Source organism: Pan troglodytes, chromosome 1, assembly GCF_028858775.2.
Source record: "Pan troglodytes isolate AG18354 chromosome 1, NHGRI_mPanTro3-v2.0_pri, whole genome shotgun sequence".
NCBI classification, from domain to species: domain Eukaryota; kingdom Metazoa; phylum Chordata; class Mammalia; order Primates; family Hominidae; genus Pan; species Pan troglodytes.
The window spans coordinates 11450049-11467081 of NC_072398.2; the positions used below are offsets into that span (position 1 = coordinate 11450049).

General features: G+C 35.5%; 1 protein-coding gene across 22 annotated transcripts in view; it reads right to left on the bottom strand.

Annotated features, from left to right (window-relative positions):
- The window catches only part of RYR2 (ryanodine receptor 2), a 788912-nt gene that overhangs the window by 108367 nt on the left and 663512 nt on the right, over positions 1–17033 (bottom strand). For 14 of the 22 annotated variants that reach the window (XM_063790296.1, XM_063790294.1, XM_063790292.1 and 11 more), the window contains 5 exons: positions 14846–14938; positions 9361–9531; positions 8207–8266; positions 3628–3762; positions 580–616 (listed from right to left, as the gene is read on the bottom strand). In XM_063790296.1, the coding sequence (XP_063646366.1) occupies positions 580–616; positions 3628–3762; positions 8207–8266; positions 9361–9531; positions 14846–14938 (496 nt within the window). The remainder of the gene's footprint in view (positions 1–579; positions 617–3627; positions 3763–8206; positions 8267–9360; positions 9532–14845; positions 14939–17033) is intronic. The other 8 variants (XM_063790307.1, XM_063790306.1, XM_063790311.1 and 5 more) reach the window with 1 other exon arrangement.

Here is a 17033-nt window from a genome sequence, read left to right on the forward strand (position 1 = left end):
TAAAATTTAGGTAGTTGCAAATGCTATATAATTCCCTTAGTAAGAATATCACATTTTCCCAATACTGTGTACTTCAAAGCTATGTCATCTCTAAAATCAAAGAAATAGAAAATCATTCCATATAAAATCATTTTATCTCCTTCTCAAAATTTTCTTTGGTTCTTTATGATTCTAATACATATTTTCTGCCTACATAAAATATTACCTCATTCTTATTCATATATCCATTGTAACTAATTTTATTGTAAGAGCTAAAGTAATAAACACAAAAAGAGACAGTTAATAAAAATTCTACTATTCTTTAATATAGCAGGATAAAGAGAAGAAGACAACGCTTTGTGAACACAGTATTAGGAGTGAGTAAATTTGGTAAAAATGTTAAAATATGTAAATATTTTGTTAGATAGGGACAAATATAAATTCAAAAGTTGCAATAAATGATGCAAGCAAGTTATTTATATAACTAATAGTGTTTGCAACTCCAAGAGAAGAAAGAGATTAATTGTATTAGAAAGAAAAAATCCCAACATATAAACCTAAATTAATTAGTAATCTCTAGGCCATTGAGCACTGTACTTCCCAGACAGTAATGTCTCCGACCCACACGTTTAGACTTCTGAAAGAAATAAAAATGTTATGTTAGCTAAAAAAGTAAAACTACATTTATTATCCTTTGCAGTAAAGAGTCGAAAATGATTGTAATAATGTCTGAAGTAAACATTTAAAATGTTTGGGCTGCGGTGGTTTAGAAATTTTCACGAGGCAACTTGTTTAACGGAAAAGCACTTATTTCTGTGATGCTCTTCCCCCTCTATGATCAATAAACACGTGGTGACAATTATCCACTTCAATTATCTTCTTGATGCTTGTGTCAAGTGAAATAAACCATTGTTAGGCCTTTAACATAGAAGTAAAAGCAATCAAGGGCAATAGTTTTCAATGAGACACAACATACTTCAATTTAAATTTCCATTTTGAGACCCCAGTCTGTAGATGACAGCTTTTTACAGGAATTACAGCATTATGATCAGCATGGGTGACAGTCGACAAACATATTTTAAGTTCCTAAGGCATTTAAGATACAGTAAAAATCCAACAAAAAGGGTTCCTGCCACCAGGAAGCTTATCATTTGGCAGGCATTTTATTACCTGCCTATTAAAGTATTTCAGGAAATACCTGAAACAGTGTGCTTTCCTCTAAATCAATGATAAGTAAATAGTTATCTGTGAGATATGTGATCCAAAGGCGAACACAAAGATGTACCTTGTAACCCTGTCTGAATGTCTTGATGTGCTGATGTGTTAGCTTGGCTAGAATTGAATTATTAGAAAATTCAATGGAGATAACCTACTCTCATAAGAAAACTTACCAGATATACAACACAAGATATACATCTAAAACAGGCTGCTGATACTTGAGATAAATTAAATCAACAAGTGTTTCCTGTCCACCTACTGTTTTTTACACTGACGTTTGCAAGTTAAAATATTCTTTGCACGCTCCTCTGTGACTCAGTCACATGTTATCATTAGCAGAGGGATATTAAAGGCATAAATTAAACACGAGGATATCTCCCACTTCTTATTTTTGATAATCGACAATTTCTTTTAACTCAAAACCCTCCTCTCATGATAAACCAATCTCGCCATATTCTTAACAGTTTGAAAAACTCTGATCCTCCCACTTTTTCTAGATAATTCCTACCTTAAGATTTATACAGGGATTACCTACTTCATATCTACATTAAGTATGGGTTGCTTCTATACTTTCCTCAGCACATTTTATATCCTAACAGCTCCGTATCATCCCATATTTATCTGTTTAAGTGTCTGTTTCCTCTCTTACAGCACTCAGTCCTCCAGGTCTGCTGGGGATAAGGCTGCCCTAGGACAGGGAACTCCATAAACATCCAAGGCATAAATGGATACTTAGAAAAGTGAACCTCATTTGAGAAATGCCATCATTCATCATGATTGGATATATTTGTGAATATATGGGAATATAATAAAATAGAATCAGTTTCTATAAGCTTCATTTAATGTATCTAGAATTTATTCAAGCAAATCTATATATATGTATAAACACTAGGAAGAATTAAAAACTGATGGTAGAGCAATGCTGTCAGAAATGGTCCTCTCGTAGCCATTTAATTAACCTTTAATAATCTTAAATATATATATATATAATTCTGGAGATAAAACTCTATGACTTTATATAAATCACTTAAAATTTCATTACAAGTCTTGTCATCTGCTGATTGATGATAATTTGTATTTATTTAATATTTCATGAAAATATTATGTAAGTTATTCAGGGGAAAGTATTAAGTTCCAAGGTATTAGATAACGTAAATATATGTTAATAGCCATACAGCCTAAGGGTATCCTAGTGACTTTAATCTCATCAAGTGTAGTGATAAATTGCATGACAATAGAGAAATTATTAACGTTTGGGGGAGGGTATTTGAGTAAGCAAGAAGGAAGTTAAAAGGATACTACATTAGATGATATCTTTGCATTATTAAACTGTCCAGGGCAGGGGTGAGGGTTCAGATAATATAAAACAGGAATACAAGCAAAATGTTTATTATTGCTATGATAATATGTTCAAATATGGCTAAAGGCAATACAAAATTATATATATATAATTTAATTTATCATCTATGAAATTTATCATATATATATATATATATATATATATATATGCACACACACATACATTTAGGTGGCAAAGTTCCTGAGATGGCATAGGGCATCTTATTATTATTTTATATTTAGTATAAAATAACCAAGTCATCAACAGTATGATCTGTCATAAGAGCCCTGTGACAGATCAGATGGTCAAGTTACAATGAGCTTCCTCACTATGTGATTATTTTGCTGAATGGACTTGATGAGAAATAGATAATATATCTCTGTGTTGCAGATATTTTACCTAAGCTAGATGATCTCTTCTGTAAAAATATGACCCTCTCATTGATAATGTTTCAAGTGTTCTTGTTTTACACATTCTTGTGCAAAGGTAATGAATATCAAACTGAGCTTTGTAGTGTAAAGTAGGACACAACTGAAAAAATATATAAAAACACTTTTCTTACATGATTTTAATATCTATCAATGCATTGTTCTTCTCTAAGTGTAATTTGTTCCTGATTTCAGGGAAAATTAGCTCAAAAATATACCTAATAAAAGGTAAGGTTAAACAAGTGGCAAAAAAGAAAATGTTTCAAATATTAAACTGGTAAAAGATAATATCTCAAACATGTTTTTATGAGCAATATTAAAAAATGAAGTATGCATAAAGTATTTGAAATCAGATGTAACTCCTGAATTTTTTGGTTAGAATAATTTAAAAATATAATCCTAATACTTTCAGAAATATTTGAAAAAAGACAACAAAACAAAGGCCAGGATCTCCCAAAATATATAATCTATATATTGCTACAAGATTTATAAGCTTAGAAATTGTCTTTATGAAATACTAAGCACACCGGACTCTTATTCTTTAGAATGAATATGCTGAACATATGTTTCTTGGGTCATAGTTAACAAATTAACACACATTCTCTTTTTAAAATATTTGTATGTGGCTAAGGCAAATATGATTGAATTGACACAAAGCCTGACCTGTTCAAGATGAAAAAGCACATTTGCTATATCCAATACTCTTTCTACCGTCTTCTCTGGATCTGAGGTATCATCAGTCCTGTTTGGTAAGTCTTTGTAAAGAGCCATTTGCCATCTAATAGCAGGATCCTCCAACTGCAGAAAAAAGGGAAAGGTTACAACGGGAAGATGGGAATCTAAAAGACAAGGTTACAATCTAAAGATAGGAAGAGTCCACCCATCATTATTTATTGGGCTTTACAGTGTTTACCAGTTAAGACATGACGCGCGGCTGCAGTTATGTAGGATGAACAAGTCTGGAGATCTAATGTACAGCATGGTGATTACAGTTAATAATGCTGCAATTCATACTGGAAATTTGCTGAGAGTAGATTCCAGAAGCTCTTAGCACATACACGCAAAAGGTAACTATGCCAGGAGATAGATATGCTAATTTGTTTGACTACACTAATCATGTCACTATGTTTATGTATATTGAAACATCCTGTTGGACACCTTAACTATATACAATTATTAAAAGTTAAAAATACTGGCCAGGTGCAGTGGCTCACGCCTGTAATCCCAGCACTTTGGGAGGCCGAGGCGGGCGGATCATGAGGTCAGCAGATCGAGACCATCCTGGTTAACACGGTGAAACCCCGTTTCTACTAAAAATACAAAAAATTAGCCGGGCGTGGTGGCGGGCGCCTGTAGTCCCAGCTACTCGGGAGGCTGAGGCAGGAGAATAGCGTGAACCTGGGAGGCGCAGCTTGCAGTGAGCCGAGATCGCGCCACTGCACTCCAGCCTGGGTGACAGAGCGAGACTCCGTCTCAAAAAAAAAAAAAAAAAAAAAAAAAAAAATTAAAAATACTAAGAAAGACAGATAAAGTCCCGGTCATCATGAAATTTATCATCTAGTAGAGAAGATAGACGTTAAACAAATATTTAAAATTGTGATAAGGGCTACTAAAACAAAATATAAAATACCGTGAGATTTATCATACTCTTTGGTGGTTGGGTAGATTTCCCTTAACACAAGACGTTGTAACTAGGGCTTAAGGATGAGTGGGAAACTGGAAAACAAAATGGGTAAGGCTACCCATGCTCTTCTCCTCCCCATTCACAGTCTAATTGTAGAAAGATTTCTATGTTTACTTTTATGGGCAAGGATATAGGATAGCATTTACCTATAAATATTTGGACTCTACAACAGAGCTTAATTTCACTGAGACAAAGATATTAAATTATATAAATCAATAGAGGTTTTTAAAATCACACTCATCATAAAGGAGTCTACACATTTTACTTTTCGATACCATCAAATTTCCTTGGTGAAAAATGTATATGAAATCTTCATGTTTTTAGAAACATTATTATAAGTCATAGAAATTGACAAAAGCAAGCAATTTAATGGGGGTAGAACATATCCGTTCAAAGAAATAATATAGAATAAGTATGTTATTAAAAATGGACAAAGCAGCCGGGCACGGTGGCTCACTCCTGTAATCCCAGCACTTTGGGAGGCCAAGGTGGGTGGATTACTTGAGGTCAGGAGTTTGAGACCAGCCTGGCCAACATGGTGAAACCTCTTCTCGATTAAAAATACAAAAAATTAGCTGGGTGTGGTGGTGCACGCCTGTAATCACAGCTACTCGGGAGGCTGAGGCAGGAGAATCGCTTGAACCCAAGGAGGTGGAGGTTGCAGTGAACCGAGATTACACCAATGCCCTCCAGTCTGAGTGACAGAGTGAGACTCCATCTCAAAAAACAAAAAACAAACAAACAAAAAACGGACAAAGCAATCCCCTTGTCTTCCACTTTAGAATCTCCATTAGAAATGGGAGACTGAATGTTATGAAGCAGAAATAAATAGATGACATCTAAAACTTCACAACTCCCAGACTGAGAGTGCCTAGTTAAAAATGTCAGAAATAATTTTCATCTACAGGCAAACACAGACAGATAGAGCTTTGTATATAAATGATTTGTAAAGACTACTTATCCTTTGATAAAATAAAATGTTTTCATCCGTATACTTTTTAAGTCTGAGGACTATGTTTGATACTTACAGGTTTTAATCTGTACTCTTAGTTCTATTTAATACATAAACATAATTAATAAAGTAGAATCTTTATTCTAACATAAAATTACTCCTCTGGCCTCAGGATGAACAGCCCTACAATTTCAAGACAATGTATTCAAGAAGTTAGGAATAAAAAAATTCATTTTTTGAAAATCTGTGTGTCTCATAAATATGTCTGCCTAACTCCTAGTTTAAGAAAGTGTAGAATAAAATGACAAGATGAATATTTATCCATTACCTCTTTATTTTCAGGTCTTATTCATTTGGAGGTGAAATATGGACTATCAATGTTTCCTTTTTTGCTCTCTTCCTTCTTCCTGTCTCCTGAATACGTCATCTAAACTGTCCAAAATATTCTTACAAGTGACCTTTAGAATATAATGGACAAACTTCTTTCTGCTTATAATCATAACCACCTTTATTTGACCATTTCTTGAGATTGGCCCAGACTCCTCTTAAGAGGTACTGAGCACTCTCTGTCTCTAACTCAGTAATTGTTGAACTACATAATGGTGCTCCAGGTGTGGTCTAGGGTCCCCTGGGGATCCCCTGCACCCTTTCATGGGGTACCTGATCTTCTCAAATACCCATGTACGTAAAAACATTTAGTGTCTCTCCCTATAGGGGAAAAATGTTTGTAGTGTAAACTTTTCTTCTGAAGTTCCAATAGAGGCTTTATAAACTTTTAAAAAAAAGTTCAAATTCTTCTGGCTATCTGAAAAGAGATCATACTCTAATAGTAATTAATCTCACTCTAAAAGAATTGTTAGTAAACAACTGAGTACACATCAAATTTCACATGAAATTTGCTCTGAATGAATACTTGTGCATTGTGAATATGGTGAAGGCATGTCTCACCTTTATCTTATTCTTTAAAATGCTAATTTAAAAATCATATGATTTGGATCTTTGGAAAGAGACATTTTAATACCCAGAGAGGCATATATTATATTGTTGTTGCTACTTTTTGACATTTGCATATTTTCATAATTAAAAAAAATTCCTCAGAAGGGACACCAGAATAGAAGACAACAGGCTGAGTCAAAATACTAGCTTGATTTTTAAAACTGCATGACAGGTTTTATAAACAAATGAATAATTTATTCAATGGTATAAAAAAATTCCAAATAATAGTAAATGGTCACTGGATTGCCAAAACTACTTCTAACAATTCTTTCACCCACCATTAAAAAGTAGGTGTTCTATCGATTTCCATCCATGTTTTTATTCTAACTGTACACTCTTCTCTTCTCCTTAGGTAAACTCATTTATTCCTATTGCTGCAAATCTCGATATAGCCTATTGATATAGTGTGGATCTGTGTCCCTGCCCAAATCTTATGTGGAAATGTAATCCTCAGTGTTGGAGATGGGGCCTGGTGGGAGCTGAGTTGATCATGGGGCAAAATTTTCATAAGTGGTTTAGCAGCATCCCCTTGGTGCTGTCCTCGAGATTCTCGTGAGATGTGGCTGTTTAAGTGTGTGGCACCTCCCTCCTCACTGCTCTTGTTCCTGCTCCTGCCAGGCGAGATGCCTGCCTCTCCTTCACCATCTGCCATGATTTTAAGCTTCCTGGAACCTCCCCCAAAGCAGATGCCCGTGTTATACTTTCTGTACAGCCTGCAGAACCGTGAATCAATTAAACCTCTTTTCTTCCTAAATTACCCAGTCTCAGATATTTCTATATAGCAATGCAAAAATGGCCTAATTCACCTATAGACTAATGACTCTTAAAAATATATATTTAACTACTGATCACTCCATGTAAATTTTTTGTTTTTTGAGACAGGGTTTCCCTTTGTTGTCTAGGCTGGAGTGCAGTGGCATGGTCTTGGTTCACTGCAACCTCCACCTCCCAGGCTCAAGCCATCCTCCCACCTCAGCCACCCAAGTAGCTGCGACTACAGGTGTGCACCACCGTCCAGCTAATTTTTGTACTTTTTGTAGAGGCGGGGTTTTGCCATGTTGCCCAGGCTCAAACTCTTGGGCTCAAGTGATTTGCCTGCCTCAGCCTCCCAAACTGTTGGGATTAAAGGTGTGAGCCACTGTGCCTAGCCAACATTTTCTTATAGACACCTTCTCTATGTCCAGAAGACCCTAAAACTCCTCTATCAAGAAGGATAGCATTAGGAGATATACCTAATGCTAAATGACGAGCTAATGGGTGCAGCACACCAACATGGCACATGTATACATATGTAACAAACCTGCATGTTGTGCATATGTACCCTAAAACTTAAAGTATAATAATTAAAAAAGAATACATCCAATCTGTATTTCAACTGATGACATATATTTTTTCCAAAATTTGACAATCTCTGGTAATTTTCTTTAAAAATATATCATTTATTATCTTTAGAATTTTTAATACAAAAGGTTTTGCAAGTAGGATAATGACTAATTAAAATATGTCTATTACCTTGATGTTTAAAGTAACATTATTTATAGTAATATTTTAAAGAGAGATTAACTAATGTATAGGTAGTAAATGTGGCTTAAGAATAAAATTTGGCTTACCTTGCCTTGTAAATGAATATTGCTGCGGATTATATCTCGTACTTCATCCTCAGTATCTTTCTGTCAAGAAATATATGTTACCTAAAAGGAGTCTTATATTGCATCAACTGTCACAAGTCAATAGAAACAATCCAAACCTTTTTTGAAATAGTATACGTCTGAGAAACATCTTTATAAAATTACATGCTACAAATTTGGGGCATTCTCGTTCAAATAACTTCTTGGTACTGCTGTAGCCTGAAGCAAGGTAATGACCTGCTTTACCTCCACAGTAAGGACATTAAAATTCAATGGAATCAAGTTTCCAAATCATAAGAAGAAGGGGGCATAGCATGTTTTCTTGGGCTGAAATAGAAGTATATCTCCAGTATTCTTCCAAATCTCCACAAAGTCATTTTAGCCCTTAATAACATCCTCCATGACCCACTAATAGCAAGGAAAATGCAACTGAGAATCAAACTCTAGAGAACTGCCAGTAGAGCTGCGTGATGCAGCCCACTCCCACAGCTTCCCCTCAATTCACTCATTTTAGAATGTCAAACGATGCATGTTCAGTGACGAGCTTCAGTGATTCAATGTGGAATGGAGAATATGTCCTCCAATTTACATAAATATAAAATAGAAATTCCAATGTACAAAATATTGCATCCTCATTTGCATAGCTATGACGAACAGAAACTCAGAGGACACTGTAAAATCTTGAGAACTTAAATCTTGCAGAGGAACTTAAATCTTGCAGAGGAGAACAGCAGCTGATTTAAAAGTCAACACCTTATCTACCCACAGTTGGCACGATATATTATGCTTCTAACATTGAAAAATCACCCTTCATAAATTTGAATATACTTCTCATCACAAACTTTATATAGAAGTTTATATGAAATCCATTTTTTTTCACTACCAGAGATTAGTTTGTGTCTTTCCTGTTTGGTTCTTGAATGTGTCCCGGAGGTGATTAACATAACTTACAAATAAAAACAGCCTCAAAAAAAAAGCAGTCTTTATGTTTGAGTCTTGGGCCTGTCTAGAAAACCTGCTTAATAAAACATGTAATGCAAATGAAATATTGACATAGGGCAGTGAGACAAAGGAATCAAACACTGAGAGTCTGGAGGTCAGATGATCATTACCGCTGGGATGAAAAGGAGACTTACCAGGCTAAATCGATTTTTGGCCAGAGCAATGAGCTCCTGGTCCCCAGGGGCACAGATGTTCAACCCAATGGGCAGTAACCGCTTCAGAGCTGCTACAATCAGAGAGGTCTGCGTGGAATACCGATCTCCTTTGCGCTTCATTTTCTTCCTTTCCTGATCAGAAACAGCTGCCTATGGAACAAAGAGAAGTGCTGGGATCTGAACCTGCTTTTCTCACATGTAGAACCACTGTGACTCTTCCCTAACTTGTCACTTCATCTTCCTCATTTTCTGCTGCTCCCTAGTTTTGAAAATCCTCCTGTTTTGAGAATAATTTTTCTCTTCCCTTCTTAGCATCTGTTGCTAATTTCAAGTCCTACCCTCAGATTCCTAGGTCATTATAATTCACTGGTATGCATTCCCACATAATTTTTAGAAGAAAAATGAAAATTGTAATTTTAGGGAAGCCGATAAATATATTAAAAATTCTATAGTAATTTCAGATATTGTGTGCTTTCTAATTTTCAATGCTTAAGAAATATAAGAATAAAGGGCTTATTTTTGTTTTGACAAATGCTTGCTTTGAAATATATATACATGTATATGGTGTGTGTGTGTGTGTGTGTGTGTGGTCTAATATATCAGAACAATTATAAAATGCATTTTTCTTTTATACAGTCTGCAAACTTGTCTTCCTAGAGCCTCAGTCCCCATCTAGTAGAAATAGAAGTAATATACTCATTGGAGTTTCATAAATATTCAGGACGATCTGGATAACCAGTTTACAATTGAATACTGCCATGTTACTCAAGGGCTCTCTTGTGATGGTTTTGAGGCTTATGCTAGTAACACAGGGTCACCTTAAACGACAGAATCTAATTTTCACTGGGTAATGAGTAGTCTATCAAGAGGGCATGTTCTAATGTCAAAATTAAAATAATTGTCCCACATCCACTTATTTGTGCATGTTGAATATTTTGTAGCAGTAATTCAAAGTTACAACATAGTTTCGTGATAATGAAATGATAATGAAAAATATTTTAATATTTATAAATATAAATACATTGTAACAGTCGGGCTATTGAGAAAAAACATAATAGAATTTAATATACAAATGATCTGTTTTACTTAACAGAAGGTAAAATGTATCATAGCATGAGGTTGAAAGACATTTTTACGATAGTAAAAGGAGTGAAACAAGTGAGTCACCATATAGCAATGATAGCTTATATATTACATTATAAAATATACAATTATGTAATAATTAAACTACATATTGAAGTGTTATATTAAACCTATAATCTTCTGAACCATAGCAGTAAGAATTATACTTCTGTTCCAAAAAGATATGCTTATTGCATGAATCCCATTTTTATACATACCAACTTGTAAGAGATTATTCTCAGTAAGTTTATTAGAAAAAACATGACGAATAATTTGTACTGTTAAATTGACTCATTCATTAAAAAATGGATCATTTAAAATGGGCTCTTTGTTCAAAGGACAACATAACTAAAATGATAAAAATAATTACCCAAATGAAGAACCACTATCCTAAAAATTAAGCAAATTGATATAAATTATACAAACATACTTCTATCCAATACCGGTAATTTAGTTTCAGCAAAGCGACATCCCCAATATAGTCTAAATTGTATTGGTTTGGAGTTTTCTTAGTCTAAATTTATTGGTGTTAGAGTTTTCATTGATTTTAACCTGTAAAGTTCTTTTGGTTTTATGGTTGTATAGGCAGAAGGAGCTTATATCTGGTTTAATATTTATAAATATTTGTGAGCTTATAATAAAAATAACCAACACTAAACGCATCTACAAATTGCTCAATTTTGAGTAACACTAGGCAAATGAATTCCTACTTATACACAAACAATAATTTTGCTTTCCACCCCAGAAGAAATCTATAACCGGAAAGAGTAGTAAATATTTGAACATTGATGGGTGATGTCACTGTTCATATGAGGAAATTAAATCTATAAGCAATAAAATACCCTCCTGTACACATATATTGGGTATTTTTTGTTCATTTGTTTAGTGCCTATTTCCTCCCCAAACTATGCAGCTCCTTTGGGGCAGCTGCCAAACCTGTTTTGTCGTTTCTCTGTATTCAAAGCCACGCACTGTGCCTTGCTCATAGGAGCAGCTCAATAATTTAAACAGAGCCGCTAAAGCTAATGAATTTGCACACTTTTTCATTTTCAATCTGTGCATTTGGTTCAGATATGAAGATGTAATAACATGGCCCATATGTGGCCATATTTAAGAAGGGAAGTGGACTAACCTGAGCCCTTTCTTAAATCAATCACCTGAGCCCTTTTTTTTTTTGAGATGGAGTCTCGCTCTGTCACCAGGCTGGAGTGCAGTGGTGTGATCTTGGCTCACTGCAGTCTCCATCTCCTGGGTTCAAGTAATGCTCTGCCTCAGCCTCCCAAGTAGCTGGGATTACAGGCGCCCACCACCATGCCTGGCTAATTTTTTTTTTTGTATTTTTAGTAGAGATGGGGTTTCACCATCTTGGCCAGGCTGGTCTTGAACTCCTGACCTCACGATCCACCTGCCTTGGCCTGCCAAAGTGTTGGGATTACAGGCGTGAGCCACCGCACCCATCCACCTGAGCCCTTTCTTTAATCATCAATCAATCAATCAACCTCTGCTTCTGCCTCCTCTCTATCTCTGTCTCTCACACACCCACAAACATACAAATATGGTTGTAACAATTTCACAGAAAATAGCCTTAAATTTAATAGTGGACCAGGAAAATGGCAAGAAAGACATCAAACACACTCTTCTTCAAAGATACTGTTAGATTTGAGCAAAAACAGTGCTATGGCTGCATAAAATGGGATATCAGCAGGCTCCTCCACCCTCTCTCCTTATGACCCATCTAGAAAAGACTCATTTTCCAAGACCTATTCAAATCCTCACTTACCTCTGACATCTTTGACTATCCTATCAGTTTCTTTCTCTCGTACATTTTCTAAGTACTTATTAACTATATGATTGTTAGATATTCAGCTGTATTTTAACTTTATCATTTTGTTACTACAATTCATATCTATTAAAATTTGTTGCATGCCTATAATCTGTGAGGCACAATACACACATTATTCTGATTTTACAAGCCTCCATCAAGGTAAGCAGCATGACAAACATTTTGCTGCTACGAACAGTGAGGTTTAAGATGAGTGAAGGGATTATGAAGTGGCAGAGTCAGCACTCCAGGCTGATCTGCCTCTGAAAGCCAAGCTCTTTCCTTTACCACATTATGAACAGAAAGCACAGTTTTAATTGGTTGTATTTATCACAAACCTTTCTGTGGGAACTTACAAAAAATTTTCTAATATTCCTACAATGAAATCGCCTACCAAAAAAAAAAAACCTATAAAAAGATACTTTTTTGTATTTTAGATATAGTAATTATAAAAATTAGCCTAGCTTTAAATGTCCAAGGCCTGTGATTACATTTCAACAGGAAATGAAATCTTAAGAAAAAAACAGAGTACAATTGTATAATGCAACAGGCAAAACCCACCTTTCTCACACCCACAAATAAACACAGAGAACTTGTAATAAATGCTATCTACCTATCTATCTATCTATCTATCTATATTTTTTTGAGATGGATTTTCGTTCTTGTTGCCTAGGCTGGAGTGCAATCCAGGTACTTTGGGAGGCCGAGGCCGGCAGATCACGAGGTCAGGAGTTCGAGACCAGCCTGGCCAATATGGTGAAACCCTGTCTCTACTAAAAATACGAAAATTAACTGGGCGTGGTGGCATGCGCCTGTAGTCCCAGCTACTTGGGAGGCTGAGGCAGGAGAATCGCTTGAAGCCAGGAGGCAGAGGTTGCAGTGAGCCGAGATCGCACCACTGCACTCCAGCCTGGGCAACAAAGCAAGGCTCTGTCTCAAAAAAACAAAAACAAACAAAAACAAAAACAAAAAAATAATTTTTTAGTTTGAGAAAATTTGTGGTTCAGAAATGTTAAAATTGAGAGGTTCTTATCTATTACTCCCCTTTTTTCTTCTTGCAAATAAGAGCAAACTGTGTTATAATCAGTCATCTTTATGCATGTCTCACTCTAGGTTCTATGACATGTAGTGCTTTGAGAGTATCTTTGAGAATCACTGGACTCGACTAATGGAAAAGAGGGAAAAGGGTATCTGTACAGGAATACACAGACTTCTGGCATTAGCTTCTAGTTCATGTGCTGTCGGGTCAAACACAGGGCATTCAAAACTCTTAAACAAGACTAGGCCTACCAAGCAATACCATTCTACTTCCCTTGTGACAGATCACAGAGCAGGCCTGAGGATCCGGTGACTTTTGGAGGTCAGTGGAGTGGGCTACTCTGTTGCCAGAATTTATTGAGTCAGTAGAGGCTAATTTGCTCTGCCTGAGTAGCACTCATTTTTGGATCTTTGGCCATTTGGCAGCCAAATGTTACCACATGTAATATATTTATTTCTCATTTAGCAGGAATTAAACATATAAAGCCCCTTTAAAATGCTTTAAATGGAAGCTACTCCCCTCCCCAATAGGAGTGACAGAGAAAACAAAAATCTGGAAAGATACTTCCCACTTCATGTATGAGAACCTGGAATTCGTCCATGTGGCTTTTAAATAATGCAGCGAATTTATTTTGAGGTCTGTTTCCTTGGTACACATGAGCACACAAATATTCACACTTGATGGACACATAGTGTTGACATGTTAAACATACATTATACTGACTTTTTGTGAGTGGGGTGTGTGTGTGTGTGTGTGTGTGTGTGTGTGTGTGTGTGTGTGTGTGTGAAGCGTGTCTTTATTCTGTTGCTCTGACATCTTGGAGATTTGCTGATCCTGGGGAGACAGCAGTCCCTCCCATGGTTAGGCAAGTCCTAGAGAAGGAAATGGCTTCCTTGGTTTGGGGAGCTTGCTTTTCATATACAAATCAACCAACCCAGAGCCCACACTGACCCCTGCCTCCCCTATCGGGCTCTTATACTCTGGGCTACTATCCACCTGCTCTAATCACTCTGGGACTAGGTACCAGGCAGCCAAGGACAGGCCCTGTGATGTGGAGCCCCTGAAAATTATTCAAATTAGCCAATCAGAAACCTGTTTGCCCTGCCTTGTCCATTCCTTCCAGTGGAGACCACGAGGCAAGCTCTCGCCCACGTCTTCTCCTTGCTCTCTCTGCCTCCTGACCGACCCTGACCTCTCCCCGGGGGGCCCTGCCTGGCATGGCATGCCTCCTGTTTCCAGGGATCTGTCAGTAGAAATGTCTTCCTTCATGACAGTCATTTCCTGTCTGCATGTCTTACCATGCCTGATTCAAACAAATTCTGGTAACCTTAAAACAGCTTGCATGTTTGAACCAATTTATAACATTACCAAATCTGTCAGATTCCAGTTACAAATCTTCAAAAATCTAAAAAAAAAGAAGTCAATTCATGAAAGTCACATTCAGATATTTTCTAGAACAGTGAAACAGGTTATAGTAATACCTTTGACATCTTTGACTTGGTATCAGTAATAAGGAAAGACATATTGTTGATTTCATTCTGTACAACGAAGTTCTGCTCTTCTCTTTTGAAATTCTGAGAAGTTGCAAAGGAAATTTCAGTTAAAACCACTTAAAGAAGTCTTTGTAATTAGAGGTTACACAGAACCTGCAAGTTTTTACAGAGATAAGTATTAATTTGATATATAAGAATTATCAAAAAAGGGTACAAGTATTTCTTGAGTATCTAATGAGGGTACTTGGCTAGAAGCAACAATTCTGTGAACTAGATATGAATATGCACATTGCAAAGATGGGAAAACTAAGATTCAGAAAATTTAATTGCAAGATCACACGTTTACCAAGGAGTAGAATGAATATTCAAACGCCTGGTTAGCTGGTGAAAGGCATATACTGATGCCTGAGATTAACATAGACTTTCCGAGGACACATAGAACTATGATGTAACTTTCTATTCTGTCAGATTTTTTACCTGTTTTTAAAATACCATATCATTATTTATTCCCTTTTAATTTGGGAACATAAAAAGACTGGCAAAATCAATTTATCTTTAAATATTTGGGGAAAAACATAACACACTAGCCAATTTATGTTTATATTAATATATGCCCATGAGATTCAAAAGTACATATTCAGATATTTTTGCTTATTCTTGAAAGTATGATTAGACATTCATCTGAAAACCTACTGATTATGATAAATACTCTTGTTCCAAACTTTAATCTTGTACCTAAATCTAAAGACGCTTCTTCGGCATTTTAATGATTGAGGAAACTGAAGAGTTTCAGTTCTTCAAATAAAAATATGCAGTTTTTAGTAATTTTTTCCTGGGCTCCCCCTATTTTCCCATGAGGCATTCTAAGTGAAGTAACCCAACAGGGAAAACAACAGGCAAAAAGCAAAAATTCATCTTTGTTTTTTGGCAGCTCAAAATGGACTGATTTCTTCTGGAATTCATTTATTTATACATTCATTCATGTATGTATTTAGGGACAGGCTCTGGCTCTGTCACCCAGGCTGGGATGCAGCTGTGCAATGATAGGGCACTGCAGCCTCTAACTCCTGAGCTCAAGCAATGCTCCCACCTGTCACCGGGTATGCATTATCTATCTATCTATCTATCTATCTATCTATCTATCTATCTATCTATCTACCTACCTACCTACCTACATATCTAATCTATTTATCTTTTTAGAGTGGATTTTGAATTTTCCTTCAGAATACCTTGGATGATCTATTGCATCCCCCAAACATGAGTTACACAGGATAAATAAATTTGTATCTTTGTGAAGATACAAATCTGCATGTTAAGCAGCCATTATTTCATATATCCTTTCTGAATGATTATGTTTTTAATGTATGTTTCTATATAAAGTTTGCTATTAAGTTTGACAGACTCCTCAGATGTAGGCAATAAATAATATTTGTCATCCCAAATATTAAATATGAATATTTAAAAAATATTATGTATTCAAAGTAATTTGATTTGTACAACAGTCTGATTAAGTAAACTGGTAAGATATCTCAGATGATAAAACTGAGGTTGAAATTTTTATTTTCTTTGTCTCTCATTTACAGAGTGGCATAGAATTATAATTGATATAAAAATTCTAAATTTTTAAAATAATTCAGGATAATCATCAATGCTCTTTTACCTATATTCTGCTAGTTACTGAAATAATGATAGAATACTATACGATTGTTATGATTAAAATCTTTTCCAGGTTTAAAAATACATAGTTCCACTTGCAATATACAAAATAGTGAAAATTCACCAAATACGTACCTTAGAAATTCTATCAACAGGATTGTCAGTAGAAAGAAGCTTTATTTTAAAACCCAACAGATTCTAAAATGTGAGCCAAACTAAATTCCTTAGGTGTAAAGTGTGTGAAGATAAAACAAATTGATGGAAGCAGTACCTTTACAAGTAAAATGAGTGTGTGTTATTGTTGGAAATGGCTAGTCTATTTAAGCACGTCTCAAACTGAGAACTGCAAATTAAGAGAACAAAATGCCAAGGGATAGGGAAAGCTAGATAGTAAAAATAGTACATCTTTATGTAATGTCAATATTAGTCCAAAACTTAGGGGCAAATTTAAAATATGTTTATGGAGTGCAATTAAAAATCCCTGTGATTTTTTTAAAGGATAAATTGCAAAACTCAAAAG